Source organism: Crocodylus siamensis, chromosome 2 (genome assembly GCF_052110815.1).
Source record: "Crocodylus siamensis isolate JL-2025a chromosome 2, ASM5211081v1, whole genome shotgun sequence".
Lineage (NCBI taxonomy): Eukaryota > Metazoa > Chordata > Crocodylia > Crocodylidae > Crocodylus > Crocodylus siamensis.
In genome coordinates this window covers 190,219,761-190,238,306 of record NC_143396.1, presented here as the reverse complement: position 1 = coordinate 190,238,306, position 18,546 = coordinate 190,219,761, and the positions used below count along the sequence as shown (strand labels likewise).

The 18,546-nt window shown below is 45.0% G+C and overlaps 1 protein-coding gene and 1 pseudogene across 1 annotated transcript in view; both read left to right on the top strand.

Moving 5' to 3' along the window:
- The window catches only part of NRIP3 (nuclear receptor interacting protein 3), a 38,997-nt gene extending 30,681 nt beyond the window's left edge, over positions 1-8,316 (top strand). The window contains exons 4-7 of the mRNA XM_090034937.1: positions 8-147; positions 2,101-2,153; positions 2,236-2,333; positions 6,072-8,316. Coding sequence (XP_089891063.1) covers positions 8-147; positions 2,101-2,153; positions 2,236-2,333; positions 6,072-6,087 — 307 coding nt within the window. The 3' untranslated portion in view covers positions 6,088-8,316. The remainder of the gene's footprint in view (positions 1-7; positions 148-2,100; positions 2,154-2,235; positions 2,334-6,071) is intronic.
- Positions 8,317-15,905: 7,589 nt separating this feature from the next.
- LOC149871514 (U5 spliceosomal RNA) lies at positions 15,906-15,973 on the top strand (annotated as a pseudogene).
- Positions 15,974-18,546: the final 2,573 nt, after the last annotated feature.

Genomic DNA, 18,546 nt, shown 5'->3' with positions numbered 1-18,546 from the left:
TGTGTAGGTTGAAGGAGCATATCAAAATGTACAACAATGAAGATGAGAAGATTTTGCTACCGTGGAACATAAGGGTGATTGGTCAGGTTGAACATTTAGCAGTTACAATGGGAACCATCCATGTGGACTGTTTTGCAGTTGTCATAGGTAAGTTGTTTAGTATTTCATGTCCAGCATATCTAATGTCAGTCTAATGAAGTGTGGTAACAGGTAGACAGTTTGTTAAATCATCAACAAATCTGAAAGTGTTTGAGCATTTTAAACATGGAGGCCTTTAATATAAGAGTGGGGATATTCATTTTTCCTACTATTGTTTCAAAGTGAATGTATTGCTAGGTCAGCAGTTCAACTCACCACTTTCTGTAGGTACAGCCAAGGCACCACCATGTCAGATTTGATGTGTTGTCCCACGTATGATACTGCCTCACTCCTGATCTTGAGCAGTTCACAAAAATATAGGGTTCAGTAGAATCCTAGCCTGGATCCAGACATGCAGGCGCGTGTGGTTTGTGGTGCTGCAAAACTCTTTGCAGTGCCACAAACCACACAAGTTGCACATTAATCTGTTTGCAGTGCTGCTCATTTGGATTAGCAGTGCTGCACTAGGATTCTCCAGTAGCAAAAAAAAAAATCCTGGAAAAAAAGAAGTGCAACCCATGCCAAAGCGGCGAGTGCTGGGATAAATGCTGAGATGGGCGAGTAGACTGCCCAGGGCTGGAGCCCCCCTGTTGAGGCACTTTGTGGCTGGCTGGGGCTCAGGGTGCCTCAAGAGAGGGGAGCAGACAGCCCCATCTCATGTAGCCATGCCCAGTATTTACTTTCCAGGTGTATAGTTATTGAAGAGCATAAATTTACTATGTCTCCACTAACTTAAACCCTCTTATATTTGTCTCAACAGATAGGAGAACATCCCCCACACTGAGGCACCCTATGCTCCAGCCAGCCACTTCCCACCTGGCTGGGGTGCAGTGGCCCTGGCTGGGGCAGCCTTGGGCTGGCTACTCCCCTGTCTCCACATGCCCCTGCACCAAGGCACTGCACCCCAGCTAGCTGCTTCGTGGCTGGCTGTGGCGCCCCATGCTTCAGCATGGGTGCTCCACAGTGAAGTCCCTGTGCTGAAGCATGCGGAGATAGTGGAGCAGCCAACCCAAGGCTGCCTTCTCCCCCATCTCGAGGCACACTGTACCCCAGCCAAGTGGGGAGTGGCTGGCTGGGGCGCACGGTACCTCAGGGCAGGGGCTTGACAGCACACAGAGATGTCCACGTGCCGCTCCCCACCTGACTGGGGCACAGGGTGCCTCAGCACAAGCGATGGCAAACCCCTGCTGAGGCACCCTGCGCCCCAGCCAACTCCCCCCACCCTGCAGCACGTGGGGCAGCAGGACAATGGGTCCTGTGGCAAAGCACATGGGCAGGGGCATGCACTGCAGCACAAAGTAGCAGCACAAATTTGTGCCACTGCTATGTGAGGGCACACCCCTACTCATGTGGACCTGGTCTTTGAGTCTCAGGCAGCTCATAGGTCATCTAGTCTGGTTCCCTGCACAAATGTAGGATTTGCTATACCTAAATCAATTCAGACAGTTGCCTGTCCAGCCTCTCCTTGAAAACCACCAATGAAGGTAATTTCACAGCTTCTCTAGGAAGAACATTTCCTTGTCTCACTGCTATGTCTACTCTTGCAATTAAAAGGTTTTTCCTCATGTTTAATCTACATCTGCTCAGCAGGCGTTTAAAACAGTGGTCATGTCAGATTTCTGTGGCATGTTTTATCCTTGGCTGTTCTGTCCAGTCTGCCAAGAAATATGTTGGGGTTTTTTGTGAGGGGGAGTGGAGGGAGGCAATGTGGGAATCTCTTCATCTGGTCTAAACCCAGTAAGCCCATTTTACACCAGATGACAGACTCTGGTCTCCTGAAGGTCTGAATGATGATCCCGCAGTGAAATCTATGCAGTCTATTACCAATCCATCTAGAATCATTCAGTCCCTCTAGAGACTGATATGTACTTAGTTGAACACAATTCAATACACGACTGAGTTATTTGCTAACAGCACAGTAGTCCACTATGAACTTTGAATCCAAATATTTATTTTTTACAGAAGACAATGAGAAAACCTTCTCCCTTGGGCTGCAGACTTTGAAATCTCTGAAGGTAGGAGTTTTCTGTATGAGCTGTCTTATCCTATTGCTGTTGTTGAAGGAGACGATTACATCACTTTTTATTATTCTTTCAGTGTGTCATAAATATGGAAAAGCATCATCTCGTATTGGGGAAGACGGACAGGGAAGAAATCCCATTTGTTGATAATAATTTCTCTGCAAATGGAGAAAAGTAAGTGTGTTGTTCTCAAATTGGTCTGAAATCTTGTGTGTAGGCAGACCTTGCTAAAACAGTGATCAAACAGAAAGAGTCATACAATCCCTGGTCCTGAACCAGAGGTCTTGGATAATAGAAAAAAATTTTCATTGTCGTCAGGGAGCTTTGCAACAGCACTCCTGGATTTCTTTTTGGCAGATGCTTGTTTTTTCCTAGCAACTATTGAATAGTAGAAGGGACATTTTCAAAGAAAGGGGGAGAGTTTTGACCCACTTGACACTTTTGGAGATGAACGGAGCAGCAGTCTGGCTGACTCCTCCCACCCTGCTGCAAGTGTGCACCATAGTGCAGCAGTATTATGAGATACCCTTCAAAATATTGGGGTTACCCCTTTTTCTTGTACCGACAGCACTGTTGCCCCTCTGACAACCATAGCTGATGTCTGGGTCCTGACATTTTAAAGAGAGATCAGTAATAGGGATTCTGGGTATGTTCTAACTGTAACTTGTTTTATGTATATATGGATTAACTCATAAGACTACTGTCTCTGGTATGCTTGCAAGCAGCCTTTAGAGATACCTCCAGAGTGGCCTCTGTGTTGCATGCCTGGGTTTGGCACATGCAAGCTGAAACAGGTGGGCAGGACAGGTCTCCTGGCACTCACCAGGGCCATGGTGTAGACCAGGGGTGGGCAAAATATGGCCCACGGGCCAGATTTGGCCTGCGAGGCCATTCTATCCAGCCTGCGGGGCCCCTAAAAAATTTAGAAAATTCATATTTCTCTGCCCTTAATTCCTGTCAAAAATGATGGGAACAAAGGGCAGTAGGACCCAGGGGAAGCCCCAGTGGGCTCCCTCAACAGCAGGGCCTGCCTGGCCCCACCCCCCCAGCTGGCCTGGGACCACATGGCTGCCCCCACCAGAACAGCAGGTAAGGGGGAAGAGGGAGGGGGGAAGGGCAGGGAAGGAGCCCAAGGAAAAGTGGCCCAGGGAAAAGCTGAGCATGGTGTGGGGGGGAGTGGCTTCTCCCACTCCTACTCTCCCTGCCTGTGGCTGGCGCTCCCTGCTGCAGCCACTTACAGCCCACCTGGGGCTGCCTGCTCTGGACAGACCCACGCAGGCTACGAGTGGATGCAGCATGGGGCATTAGGTACAGGATGGGCAAGGGGCCGCTTTTCCCCTGCTGCACTCAACACCACCTTGTAACCCAGCCCCACTGCCAGCCTGGGCCTTTCATGGCTCCAGGTTTGCCTGTTGGGGCTGTGTGTGGCGACAGCAGCTGCAGCCCCCTGCCTGCCCTGCTGGGCAGTGTTTGCAACCACCGCCTGTGGGCTGCCCAGCGTGCACTCCAGGCAGGCAGCAGCAGCCAACACTGCCTGATGCAGCACGCGGGGGGGTCGCAGTGGCTGCTGCCATGCACAGCCCCGATGGGTGAGCCCGGATCCGGCGCAGAGCCCAGGCTGGCAGCAGGAGCAGGTTACAAGCTGGTGCTGAGCGCAGGGAAAAGCAGCCCCTCACTCACCCCATGGCCGGTGCCCCGCACTGTAGCTGCTTGCAGTCTATGTGGGGCTGCCTGCTCCAGACAGCCCTGCGTGGGCTGAGAGCAACTGCAGCAGGGGGCACTGGCCATGGGGTGGGCGAGGGGCCACTTTTCCCTGCACTCAGCATCAGCTTTTCCCCGTGCTCAGCACCAGCTTCTTCCCTGTCAGTGAGCAGGGGGTAGGGGCTGTGCGCTGCTCCCCACCTGTACCATAGGGCTGGGAGGCACTTGGAGTGAGGGGGTGGGGAGCCAGTGGGAGAACGGGGCTCACACTGGTGTCCCAGGGCCAGTGCCAGCAGGGCCCAGAGCAGGGTGGCAGAAGCGTGGAGTCCCAGCCAGCAGGAGCTCTATGGAGCCAGGCCAGCTCCCCTCTCCCTGCTGGTGCAGCCCAACCTGGCTCTACGGACCCCTGCCAGCCTGTGCCCCGCTTTGGGCCCCATTGGTGCTGGCCCTGGGACATTGGTCCCAAGATGGTGACCAGGGGGCGGGGCACCTGTCAAGGGGCAGGGCCACCCATGCAGCGCTCGGCAGCTTGTCAAAACTAGGTAAGCAGCCCTCTGCCCGAAATAATTGCCCGCCCCAGCGTAGACATGTTCTGTATGTAACTGTGTCACCTGCTAACCCAGGGACAGGCAATTATTTCAGGCAGAGGGCTGCTTACTGAGGGCCACATGATAGGCAGCCTGGGGCAGATAAAAAATTTAGAAAATTAACATTTAGGGGCCCCATGGGCCTGATAGAATGGCCTGGTGGGCCGCATCTTGCCCACCCCTGTGCTAACCCCTGCCATGTTAGTACTACAGGTTTTTATAGAGTTGTGCAGGTATAGAGTTCTGGCAGCCTGTTATCATTGTGGCTCATTATTTGTGTACACCAGTGCCTCCCATCAGTTCAAGACCTAGTAGGATTGGGATTGTACCACCTAAACACACTGGATCCTTTCTGAGTCGTATGGGAAATAAATAGACCCTGGACTACTTTTATTACTTTCATAAGGGAATGTATGGAATGTAGGCACATGGGCTGACAAACAGATTAAGGAGTCAGGCCACAAGTACAGAGGTCACCACCAAAAGCCAGTACTTACCAGCAGCTGCCATGCAACAACCTTGCAGATGCCAAAATGACAGCCCACTCCAGGAAAAGGGAAATACTGAGGTTTCTCAGAACCAAGAGCGTGGTGACTATTGGTACTTGCTGACTTCTGAATACAACATCTCTGTCTGTAACATTTCTGAGATATCCTTCATGACCATGGGGGGTCAGGCTAGATGATCTGATCAGGTCCCTCCTGACCCTCGCTACTATGAAACTCTGAAAACATCCCTTGTTGACCAGCTTGTGGGTAGTAAAATCTGTGCCATGGTCCTAGACTCTCCACAGACTTCTGGAACAGGAAGCAGTCTACTTAGGAAGAATTTTTAGTTCACTTCAATTCTTCTATTTAGTTCACTTCTATTCTATTTTAGTATACTTTCCATTCTCATTGTTGTAGCCACCTGAATACAGTGCTAGCGAAAGAGGGATGCAGGGAGTAGCCTGGCCACCACTCAAGCTAGAAGCAATATATCTGCACTGTTATGACACTGGGCTCATGGCATGAAGCAGAAGGTTTGTCAGTGTTATGAGAAACTTCAGGAATGAGGTTGTCAATGCAGGGCTAATTTTCCAAATGCAGAATATAAGGCCCAGTTCAGGGATATTTTGAAGATACCAGGAAACAGCCCTGAAATTGGGGACTGTCCTTGAAAATATGAGATGGTTGGTTGCATTACCATGTGTTTTACCAGGATGGTACCAGACAGACTGACTGGTACTACATCCCTTGCAGATTCAACCCTCCTGTTGATTGAAAGACATTTACTTGGAGTGGCTTTGCTGAGGGTATATTCTGCTGCCTCATGCCATAGCTAGGTTAGGATGGAAACTGGAGGTTGGTAACATCATCAACCTGCAAGTGAAAATATAGTGTTCCTTTCCTATTTCCTTACAGACAGATCTGACTGTAACAAGTTAATGCTGTAGTCTACTAGAATGGGAAACTGTAGGAGGTGCTTCCACTGCTGAATAGTCACTTCTTACTGACACAGGTGAAGCCCAGACTTGCAATTTTCTTTATAAGGTGTACACCTTATAAATTGTAAGGTGTAATTCTAAGGAGATTGTAAGGTTCAATTTCTTATTGACCTAAATACCTTTCCTTTCCTGTTTCAGCACATCTGAGGCATGAAGATAGACTGAAACCTCCCCTTCCCCTGACAGGAAACCCTAACGTCAAAGAAAAACTGTGCAGCTTTTCTAGATGAAACAGCAACGTATTACATTGGCAACACCTAAACTAGGCTTCATTTAAGTACACTTAATCTGTATTCAATAGCCAGTAACTTTTTAGATCTTGTCTTGTAGAGCTATGTTTTTTGAGATACAAAGATGTGCTTTTTTCTGGACTTTCCTACTGTGCCCCACTTCCTTTTGACTGGTAAGACAAACCTTATGAATTTATTCTAATGATGAGAAGAGTCATTTTTTATAGAAGCCTCATATGAAATAATTTTATTTCATGCTGAGTATAGGTTGCCAGAATTAGATTTTTTTAACAATGATTTTTTCAGCAGTTAAATATTTATATACAATAAGCTGACATCACCAGATTCAAACCAGGAAGCTAGTCATATTGAAATATCAACCTAAATTGTATACATTGGTCAATGATCATCCTAATACCCATAACATTGTTGCTATGTAATTAGGGATGCAACTGCTGAATCTATGTGAATAGTTATATAAGTTACTAATCAAGTTTGTCTTCGGAACTATCAGTATATTGCCAGCCTTCATGATTTTTGGGATTGTTCTTACAGTCTATGCTTCAGGAATGTGAAAAACATAGCTCTTTCTTTTATCTATATATATAAATATAGATAAAAGAGCTACATTTTTTTCCACATTCCTGGAGTATTGACTTTAAAATCAATACCAAAAATAATGGGATGTGGCAACACTGTATTATAGTCACTGATCAAGAATAGCAGTTCAGGAAAATTCACCAGCAGGCTGAGTCGAAAAGGAAAAAAATGGGCACAGGCTTCTACAGCAGCAGTGGTGCTGAGAGACTACTTGGCCAACTAGACTCAGCTATGAATCAAACCCTGACTTTTCTCACACAGAGAAAACACAGAACACAGAGACTACTTCCTCAGCCTCTGCCAGCACCACAGCTCAAAACCAACTACACGTGGAACAGCCAGAAGGCTGACTGGCTAGGTTGGCTTTGAACTCCTGAACTTGACCATAACTCGCTTCAATGCACTATTTTTATATCTATTTACAAATTCCTCAGGACCTCAAGTACAACACTAACCCTGATCCCCCTGAAATTACTTAAGAGTTTTCGTGAGGACCAACATTTGGTTCTTCATCACACGCCTCTTTTAGCAACAGTATTACTGCCTCGCATACTGGCAGAACAAATTCATTGTACCACTTGGGAGTCTGACATTTCACAATAGCTGTTCTCCGTGTTTCTGAAGGCCAATAGGAATTATTGACAATCACCAGCTGGGAGGCCAATTTCAAGTCTAAGAAATTTGAAAATCAGGCATGTAAGCTAATATCCTTTCTACATTCTCGTACCTGATTATCCAGCCATCATGACTAGCAGCAAAGCCAGATTTTCACAGAGCCTCTCTGTCTTGCATCTTACGCTGTATAACCTTGAGTGCTAACCCTGCAGCAAAAGTGCTTGTAGGTTTTAAATTTAGCAGTGTACTTAAGCACATGTATTCCTCTTGAAATCAGTGGGACTGCTCCTGTACTTAAAGATATATACATGCTTGCATGTGCTCCTGGATTAGGGCTTCATTTGGTGAGATCCTGACAGGCTTAGCACCTATAACTTCCCTTGAAGTTAATGGGCCTCAGGAATTGACTCAGTGGGAGTTTTACCAATAATTCTCATTGACTTCAAAGGGCGATCTGGTCCAGAATATGGCCCCCAGTGTGTGTTGCCTGGTAAAGGGCTCTTCCTGATTTTTTCTGATTTGTGTACAATAGTAATGATAGCTCTGTTACATGGCTGTCAGGATTACAATAGCAGATCTAGATTTACCAAATGTGTGCCTGTATTTTAACAGCTTAGAGCTTTGTCTCTTGCAGTGGATTTGAAACACTCAGTTTTTATTATTGGATATTGCCATCAAGTCAGGAGTTTCAGTGTTTTGGGATAGTTTCTATGGATCAGTTCTCTCCTGTAGACAGTATTTTATACAACACAACTCAATGTATATTCAGGGTGGACTGCACTGTGTAATCCTGCCAGTGTGTTGTAGAAATGTATTTCATTAAATACAAAATATATTTGATTAAATTTATATGCCATGAGTTTGGATTTTGGTACTTCTTTCTGTGCTTATTACTGTGCTGGATGTTCTATTAAAGTCTAAATAAAGTTTATCTCCTGTTACAATCTATTTGTTTAAGTTCCAAGTACTCTGGTGATATGTGTTTATAAACTTTGAGTTTGTACCTATTGAGAACAGAGATCTGTAACAGGCTATGTCCCCAGGCATGGTGATGGTGCCCCTTATCAACCAAGTGGCTCCTGTTCCACTGTTTCCTTAATCTCTCTCTGCTCTCTCGCTTGCCACACCTTGCTGGAATTATTTAGCTTGGGACAAGGGAGGTTGCCCAGGCCCCGGAGTGACTTCTGGTCCTGTGTTAGTCAGTGCACTAGCGATGTTAGCCTGTGGGTCAATTTCTTGGCCTCTGACCTCCCCTCTTACCAGCCCCATGCCTTGCAAGTGTTAACTGTTACAGTTCAATGGGCCATGAGCCAATATATATCTATCTTTGGCCTCTGTGTTCTAAGCATCTCAGTAGGCTCTTGGCCCCAATCCAGTGTATGGTCCTCTCCAGCCTCTGTCTTGAAGAGCTCTAGTGGGCTCACAGCCCCTGTTCGGCATGGGTAGGCTCCAGCCTTCTTATGGCTTCCTGGCATGACTGGAATCTCTGCCACCCCTTGCTGGTCCCAACCAGTTCACCAGTATGGACCATAACTAAAAGTTTATAAATAGAACTTATAAATAAAACTACTAAGCTACATACTAAAGCTGAACTCTTAACCAGCTTTCAGGGTAGGCAGATCCCAGGCAGCCCTTCATCCGTAGTCCCCTCAACGCAGAGCTCTTTCCAAGACAGCCTGCAGGGCCAGACTCACCCTGAGCTATATATCCACCAAGCCATGTCCCTGGGATGACTAGTCATGTGCCTTCCTCTTGTCCACTACAGGTATCCTCTATTCAATCTGTAGACCAGCCAAACTGCAGTAGCAGTTTCTCTCTTCTCCAGGCTGAACTCTGTCCTACAGCACTATTGCTGTGCTACCAGCCCTGCTGCCCTGGCCACTTTGCCGTATTGCCTTACCTTTGAGCTTCTTGTTCTGCACTGGGTGCCTACAGTCTATTTGTGCCCTACTGATTGGCCTCTCCAGGCTACTGGTAAGCAGCTCCCTGCCCCTGGGTTCCCCTGTAGGTAATGGGGAGTCCCCAGCTCCCTGTTACAAGATCATTTAGGTCTTTAGCCTATGTACTTCTGCAGTTTTCCCTAGTCAGAACGACAGAGAGCAATAAAATGGGTCACAATGAGCTAGTTCCCAGAGTATCCTTCTCTCATTCTCTCCTTAAATGCTTGAGGAAAAAAAGATGAACTTCTCAGCATCTCTGGAAAGGAAACAACTGAAGCACCTAAAAAATGGTAAAGAACGACTCTATGGTATCTCCTAGTTTGTTGGCGAGGTTACAGTACAGTGAAAGTGACATAAAGTGTTAAACATGACAGCAAATAATAGAGGTACACAGCAGTACAACAGATCTGAAAAGGGGTATTCCCTTTCCAGATATTCTGGGAACCATGGTTCTAGCCCATCGTGACTCATTTTATTTCTCTCTCATTCTGACTTTCACATGCTAGCCTATTAACAACACTGCTCTGTCTTGAGAACACTGTTTTTGTCATCTTACCTATATATGTTGGTGGGGAAGGCAGTATTTTCCTGTAGTCCCAGTAACCCCAGAAATCAAAGAGCTGAGACAGGGCAGCAGAGCACACACCATCAAAAATGTTAGTGTACATTTCTTAATGCCAATTTATTTCAAGCAATTGTCACAGGAGAATTTTATTTAGCATGCAATTGTGTGAACTGAGTACTGAACTGAGGCCTAGGATGGCTGGATGTGTCTAACTGTGAAAGGTCAGAGCTGGACGCTGTGCCACTTTACCCTAGGTGCAGTTCTGGTCCCCAAATTCTAGAGCTGCATTATCCCCACTCTGCCCAGTCTGTCCATGCAGTCACTTCTCAGTTGTAGCTGGGAAAAAATATTTTTATTCTTGCTTACAAACGGATACAATTTCTGATGCTGCAAGAATCCTCTGACCTGCAGCCCTCAGCTCCTGGATTTGCTCAGGTCAGCAGAACAGAGGTTGCTATGCTTCTGTCTCTCTGGTTACAAAAAAGTTCACAGGAATCAGATTTCAGCTAGGTTGTGGGCAAAGAGAAAGAGAAATTTTCCACATACCAGAGTGTTTTCATACTTCCTCAAATACTCTTACAAGTCTCAAGAATCTCAGCCCAAAGAGGGACTGTCCCAAACATGAATCACAGAAAGGAAAAGGGCAAGGCTGAGGCAGGGGCCAGAAAGGAGGCCTGGGCTATGAAAAATATTGGGAAGGGTTAAATGTAGGAATTGGGAAAGACTTGCTATGATGTGAGCCCGTGAACAGGGACAGTCAAGCCAGTGGTGAGTCAGAGAGTGGCTAGCATTTACTATCTTGGGGTGAGCATCCTGTAATAAGAGACCATGAATTTGCTGTTGTCCATATCAGTGGGAGAAACACAAGAAGCCAGGGAAGACTGGTCTAGAGGACGCCTGGCATTACCGGATAAAGGACATATGAGCCTGACAAGTGTGGGAAAACTGTTATGCCAAATGCCTGTTATGTTCTGCAAAGTGTTTTGGGGAGTGTAGCTAGAGGTGTAAGTCACTTCAGCACACCTAGTTACACTGACTCTTGAGGTCTGATTCTGGGCCTTGCTTCAGTCTTTACTTTTGAGTTAATTTGGGCTACTGCTTAGGAGCTGTACTTAATACTCTTCTATCCACACACATTATCTCACCTGAGTTCGACAGTACATTCAGCTCAGGCTACTTAGTACAGCTTGGAGTAAGAGCTAGAACCTTCACTCGACTCACTTTAGCAAGCTGCATTGCAAATGCAGGCCAAATCACTCTAGTACTGACAGTCCACCAATGCCTTCCTTGCATGCTAAGGATAGACAGTGTTTTTCCTCAATTCACCAGAAAAGAGTGGTTGATCTACTGAAGCACAAGGATCCATGGGCAGTTACACTAGCTTATTCATGGGTAAGTACAGCACCAGTTCATAGATACTACATTTTGTATATGGCTTTGCAGTCATTTATTTTTACCTGGATGAGATTTAACCTGGTGCTCAGGCCAAAGTGCCAGTCATCCTCATTAGTGCTGCAGTGAAGATGAACCTTAGTGGGGCTTAGTCTTTGCAATGGGTTTGTAAAGCCAGTTTAATTATTAACAATGCAGGGCTGTTATAGGTCACCACAATCTGCTGCTCCCCCTTAGAGCTCCTTAGCACATGCTGAGGGGAGCCTAGGTTTGGAAACAAGAGGAGCAGGCAGAGCACTTTATGCTCTGGTTAGTTTGCACTGTGGGTCAATTGCTGTCAGTTAGGTGGTCTCCCATGAAGCAAGGCCAGTCTTGTGCTTCTGAGGGTTTTCCAAAAAACAAAAAAAAGAGCTTAAGAGATCACCTTTGTGAACCATGTTAAAAAAAATCCATTCGCATCCCTGACCAGTGTTGTAGGGGCATCTTCAGCATCCCAAAAGTACCAAGACTTTTGACCAGTGGCAGGAATCACACAGTAACAAAGTCCAATTAGACCTCACTACCTTTGGAAATAGTCCCCTTAGCACCTCGGAATTTGTGTTGCCAAGGAATTCAATCCCTCAGTCAGGGAAAGTTTCACAGCAGAAGGAAATCTGAAAGAATGTAAATCCTCTTTGCGTAGTATGGAGTGGAAATTCTCTGTGGGGAAATCATTGCAGAAGAAGATCACAATCTAAGCTATAACCAGTAAAAGCTCTCAGCATGGGGAAAAACATAACTAGTGTTTAAAAACAGCCTATGAAGAAAGAGAGATCATTGTTTTCTGTCTAAAAAGCTTCCTAAAGCTGTCAGCAATGCTAAACTTTAACACTTTTAGTATTTTTTTTTAACAGAACTAAATCTCCCACAACAAACAGCCTGAAAGCTTTATCAAGTTGTGTGGTTTCAAGGAGAGTTTTCAGGCAGTTTTAAGATGTAGTGTTGCTCCCTGTTTACACAGTATCAGTAAAGGAACATTACAAAATGTTTGTCACTTGCTGATGGGGTTATTTAGTGGGAGGCAATGCTTTCCAGGGCATCTATAGTTTCCAGAATGCACAAATATCTTTTTAAAATTTATTTTAAGACACCTTATACATTTGCATACGTAACTTAGCAGGAGCCAGCTCACAGGAACATTGCCACCTACCATTTCAATGACATGCATCTGCCAGATTACATTTAGCACACTTCTAAGTTGACTTACTCCAGTGTAGAGTTCTATTTATGAAGTGACCTGGCCTGTCTTTTACAGACCCAAGTCTACAAAGACATAAGTGCATGCTAAAGTTATACTTACAAGTAGTGCTTAAAATCAAGCATGTGCACAAATCTGTCCAGAATTAGAACCAGGGGACTAAACAAATATCCTGTGAAATAATGGGAATCTTCCCAAGAATGTTAGATCAAGCCCTTACATTATTTAATGCTTGAACATGGCAAAAGCCAAAGGACAAATTACACTAACTTGGAACAGACTTAAATACTGAATTTCTCACCAATATTGATATCTGGTGAATTGGTAGTTGAAACAAGGCATTTTGTTTACACCAGGCCAAATTCTGTCTGCCTGGGCACTGATGTGAGCTTGTGGGCATTGTGGGGATGGCGATGCAATGAGAACAAGAATAAAGAGGGCTCACAAAGGATTGTACATTTCTTGGTAGCAAGCTTTCTTGGTTCAGGGCCTTGCTATGCTGTTTCATTGTCCTGGTGTGTTAGCAGTTTCCTGCACAGTTTGCAAGAAGATGTTCCAAACATGGAAGATAAATGTGGTTATCAATGGAATCAAGATCATGCAAGGGGCTGGCAATGCTATTTTTCAGCAGGGCACGTTAATTGAGACAGCTGCAGTATAGGCATAGCCTCTGTTGTATTTTAACCTGTTACTGACACCTTTTCTGGGAGCTGTGCTAGGTAGCCTATGCCATCAACTAACTTCTCTGCACAAACATGCCTCTGGTCCTACCCCTCTACTCCATGTGATGGCTGGAAACTGGTATTTAGAGGTTTCTTTTTGGGAATTGGCTTATAGGTAAAGTTAGATATACGTTAGAATAATGTCCAGGGAAATGGCAGGGGTTAACTGATTTCTAAAAGCCTGTTTCTGAAAGTTTCTTCAAGGCCTGCTGTGTCTGAACAGACAAGCAGCAAGCAGACACACAGGCTGGGAAATTAAAGACATGTACCACACTGTTCCACAACATGAGATAAGGAGGCATTAGGTCACAGTGCCCAGCTGCTAGCCTTTGAGATTTCTGGTTTTAGGGAACAGACCAAATTAGGAGAAGACCCAGAAAGAAGCAAATTAGGATGTGTGCATGTGATGGGTTTGTGAAACAAAGGATTATGCTGACAGGACAGAACATGGACAGTATGATGACCACCGAGAGACCAATCAGTGATGGCCAGAAATTACGAGTCATCAGGAGGGGAAAGAATACAAAAGAAGGGATTTCAGAGCAGCAAAATGCTGACATCTAGCATTCAAGAGAGAACCTCAGAGTGAAGCTCGCGTACTGGCCAGATGTACCTTGACTCTGTGTAGCTCTGGGACTGGTAGCTATAGAATTGCATGTGTTATTCTTATCCTCTATCACTGCGTATCAATAAAATGTGCCTATTATTGAATGGAAAGGTTGTGGTCTGTCTGAGGGCTTTGGGTCCTCCTGAAACAAGGTATCTAGGTCATAAATCCAGTGCCAACAGATTATGTGTTCTGCATGTCAAGGGCTGAGAGAGATAGAGGAAGGAGCTGCCATAGTGACTCAGCACCGCCTAAGGGCTCCTCCACATCAGGGAAGAGCAGAACCTGTTGTTGGTATTATGTTTCTGCAGCCAAAGCAGAAGTCAGGAGCCAGTGCTGGAAGTTTGCTTTCCAATGCTGTCTCTGCTTTTAAGATACCCCAGATCTCCTTTCCTCTCCTGCTCACACTGAAGTATAAGCAAGTCTCAGGTTTTGGAAAGTTGCACATACATTTCTGCTCTCAACAGCGATTGCACAGCTAATGAGGCAGAAAGCACACAGGGGTTTGCTGCTTTAACTTGGCTGTAAAGGAATCCAATGTGTAACATTCATTAGCTCTAATGAGTCCTGTATGTGAGACCCTGTACATATCACACTATAATATGTCCCAGATGCTCAGAGTTTAGAGACTGAAACCCGATGGGTTATCAAGACCTTGTTTCCTTGATAGATTTCTTAAAGCTAATGAGGAAATGAAAAACCCAGTCACATTAAGGGAAGAAAGTCAGGAAACTGTCTGACCTGCTCCCCTTTTCTGGGAACAGACCTGTGAAATTCCAGTGCACAGTTCTCTGAAAGTCCATTGAAAGTATAGTCCCTTTCAGTGGCCAATGGAATGAAGAGCTGCTCACAGCAAGGTGCTGGATATCGTGTAGTCGGAGTCTCTTTCCAGCACTGCTGAATGTAATGGCAGGCCTGCTCAGAGGTGCGGGTCAATGTTGCTCTCTGGCGACTGCAGCCTAAAAGGGATATAAACCCTCGTGCTGCTACAGCCAATAGGTTTTGTTTTTGTTTTTAGTCCAAGTGATATGGGGCTGGGTTCCCAGAGTTATTTCCACTAGTGCTTTACCTCCTGATTATGGTACCCATTTGCAGCCATGTATCTAGATCTAACAAATAGATGCAAAGCTATAGCATGCTCCCGTGAGACCAAGATATTCAGCAACCAGTTTTCTCTAACTAGGGAGAGGAAATAAAATAGCAGTTAAGTGCTTGCTTCTACCACAGCCATCTACCAGTTACAGTATCAGGAGTATTTTGCCTTCCACTGGCTGCACCAAGTTTATGAAGTCTACTCCAATGGCAAAATTGGAATAGATAAGGTTGGCATGGGAATTTTATGCCAGCTCTGGTAGGGTTTTAGTTAGGGATTGATTACAACCATGAGTGACTGGTGCCTCCTGAATCTGGGGGGGAGCACCCTCAGAAGCCACCAATGGCAGCAGCCCTGTCAGGGGCACCAGCCATACCAACAGCATCAGTGTTAGCCATCGGGGGGGCACTGGCCCTATTGGGGAGGTGCATGTGCACCCGCATATACCCCCTACAAGTTGCCTATGATTACAACTGGTTCAAACCAAGCTCAGGTCAGAAGTGACTTAAATTAAATGAATGGGCAAGCTTAGGCCAGTTTCTAAAAGACAAGTAAATCACATTACAAAAACCACCACCACTGGTGCTGTATCAGCAAAATGGTGGCAATCTTCACCAAAAATGCAAGGGCTGAACAGGTGTGGTAATCTGGTTACCTGGACTATTGCCCCTCTTCCCAGAGACTGTCTATGTGGCAAAGAGAAAGTCCTGTCCCTGTAGTGGAGAGAGACATGGAGAGGGGTCTGTGCTAAGTGCTATGGCTTGTGCAACTTGAGCCAATTTTGACATAATCTACGTAAGCCTTTCACCTTGGGAAGGCCCAGAGAAAAGAGCAGTACCTTCCTAGTATGTCAGCAAGAGGAGAAGGGGAAAAGTTGTGATGAAACACTTATTTCTTGGTACTGGAAGAATCTGATTGTTCCTTATATGGTTTACTCTGGTTGCAAACTCTGGTTTACTCTGGTTGTACTCTGGTTTTTCTTCAAGTCGTCTAAACCTTTCACCTTTTACTAAAGATTTCCATGGAGAGAAGCAGTTATCCTTCATAGCTCCCTTCCTTTTATAAAGGACGTGAAAGATAAGTACATTGTCACATAGCAATGGTAACTGTTTCTTTTCTAAAGGATTCTTTTCAGCATTCCCATACTGTTTATCTGGAGTACTTTAATGGCCCCCCCTTACCATAATATTGGGGTGCCTCACACTCATTACTCTTTGTATCTTGCAATACCCTGAGAAGCAGAGAAGTGTTGTTACCTCCATGTTATAACTGGGGAACTGAGACAGAGACACTAAGGATACAGTTGTTAAAAGTAAGGAAAGCTCAGCTTCACAGAACTACCTAGGTGCCTAAATAGGAGTTAAGTACCTAAATACATTTGGCCTCAAAGTAATCTAAGAGACCGAGTCCCATTTCCAAAAGGGAATGAAACAGATGAGACTTAGGCACCAAAACATTTGGAAATCTGGGCATTATGTGCCTAAGTCATTTTTGAAAGTGGAACTCACTTAAATACCTTTTATCCTGTATGGTCAACCCAAATTACACAGCATGCCCATAGAACAGCCGAGAAAGAAACCTAACTCACTGGAGTCCCTGACTAGCACTGTAGCCACTATACCATCCTTCCTCCCATCATAGTAAAATTGATTGGCCAGAGTCTGTAGTGGCCTTCTAGCTGTGGGTGGTTGATGGGGTAAAAGGGTGCATATGCACTTTTTAAATTACTTTTGGACTCTCCTTTCTATTCAGACCCATAGAGAATCGCATCTGACAGATTCTACACCCTATGTCATGAAGCCACAAATAACTTCAGCTTTTGCTGATTTCAGCGGGAGTTCAGAGGACTCAGTTTTCTACAGGACTAATCCCAGTTCAGGGCTACTTGTGAGTGTTTTATATCTAATTTCATTTCATGCAGCAATCTGTTTTTATGTGTATATCAGCAGAAGATGTGACTCTTACACCTCTGCTTTCCCCATTGTCATGTTCTCATTTTCTCATGTATAGAGCACCTCTCCTTTCTGGTATTCTCCCGGGCACTGTCTCCTACTCATTCTGTTCCCTAGCACTTCCCTTAGGAGTGACTTCTATTATCATTTGGCAGCAGATACCGAGATGTTTAATTTGCAGCAAAAAGAAATTTGTTCCATGTCTCTCAAAAGCAAATAACTGAAGGAATTATTTTAAACTATATAGGATCATAGGACCATAAGAAAGAAGGGCTGCTGTATATGCCTACAGAAACTGCACTCAGGCTGAACATACCCATGTATTATTGTGGTTTTTGATCACTGTTGGAAATCATTAGATGGCCTCTTTTCCTAGCACAAAGGCCAGAAGCTGTACATTTTAGTACATAAGTAAAATGGCTGCTTTTAACATTGCTGGCCTTGGCATGCTTGAGAGTGGTTAAGTGGAGTAGAGAGGTTTCATCACGTCATTTCCAGCTTTGGTCCACAGAAGAGGGAAGAAATAGTCAGTAGGGATGCCATGTAGACTTACACTTAGTTTTCTGGGAGGAGAGAGCTCTTGTAGTCATGAGTGCCAGGTACTAGCAAGAGACATGAAGACACAGACAAAGCCAGGGAACTGTGTGCATGCTCACCAACCACTTACCATATTTTCTCACATACAACCTGCATCTTCTCCCAAAAAACAGCTGCTGGAAACTGGGCTGTGCATTATAAGTGAGGGCATACAGTAACAGCAGCATCTACTGCTTAAGTTTCTGCCGGGTGAAAACAAAAGTAAATTCTGCACAAGATCCATGGGGAAGAAAACAATGATCAGCCTTGGTTTCTTATGTCCGCCGCTCAGTTATTTACTACTAGGAGAGAGGTTTTTGAAATGCAGAACGAAGGGGAAAAGGTGTGTGTCTTATTCTGGGGTGTGCTATATGCAAGAAAATACAGCATCTGTGGAGTCATTTTATAAGCAGCCATAGCTGCATATACAGAAACAATGGGCATCAAACCCCTGAGTCCCCCTACTCAAAGGGCAGGCTTGTACTGCTGGAACTGAAGGAAAGCTCCCTTAGCTATGTACAAGCAGCAGGCAGTACTGATTGCTGAAGGCAGCACTCCAGGAAGATGCAACTGGTCACATCATTATCCAAAGTCCCCAGGTGGGAAATTTTAAAGGAATTTTTCACTGACCCCATTTAAAAACAATATTAAAAAGTAGGCCATTTCTCTTCATTTGCAATAGCTCTGTCAAAAGAGCTATATTCTTGATCAAATAAATAATAATAAAAAACCCTTCATCTATATTCAAGCCCTCTGCTGCTCATAAACTTGTCACGAATCAGTGGAGAGTATTTTCAGGCACTCAATAATTGTGTAATGTATTGGGTCACTGGGAATACATGAAAGCTCAACAGCAGCTATAATTTACTTGACAAACTATACACCAGCAGGCTGCTCTTGTTATTAATTTAAAAGGAAGGGAGATATTTTGGGTGATTCATTAGTCTTTCCCAAACTCCTGAATCCCCCAAAATATTTCAGACTGACTGACTGGAACATGAACTCCATCAGGAGTGCGCTGTAGCCTAGCAACCAGTCTTTCTTCTCAGTCCATTAGACCTACAGAAATGATCAGGTCCTGGAG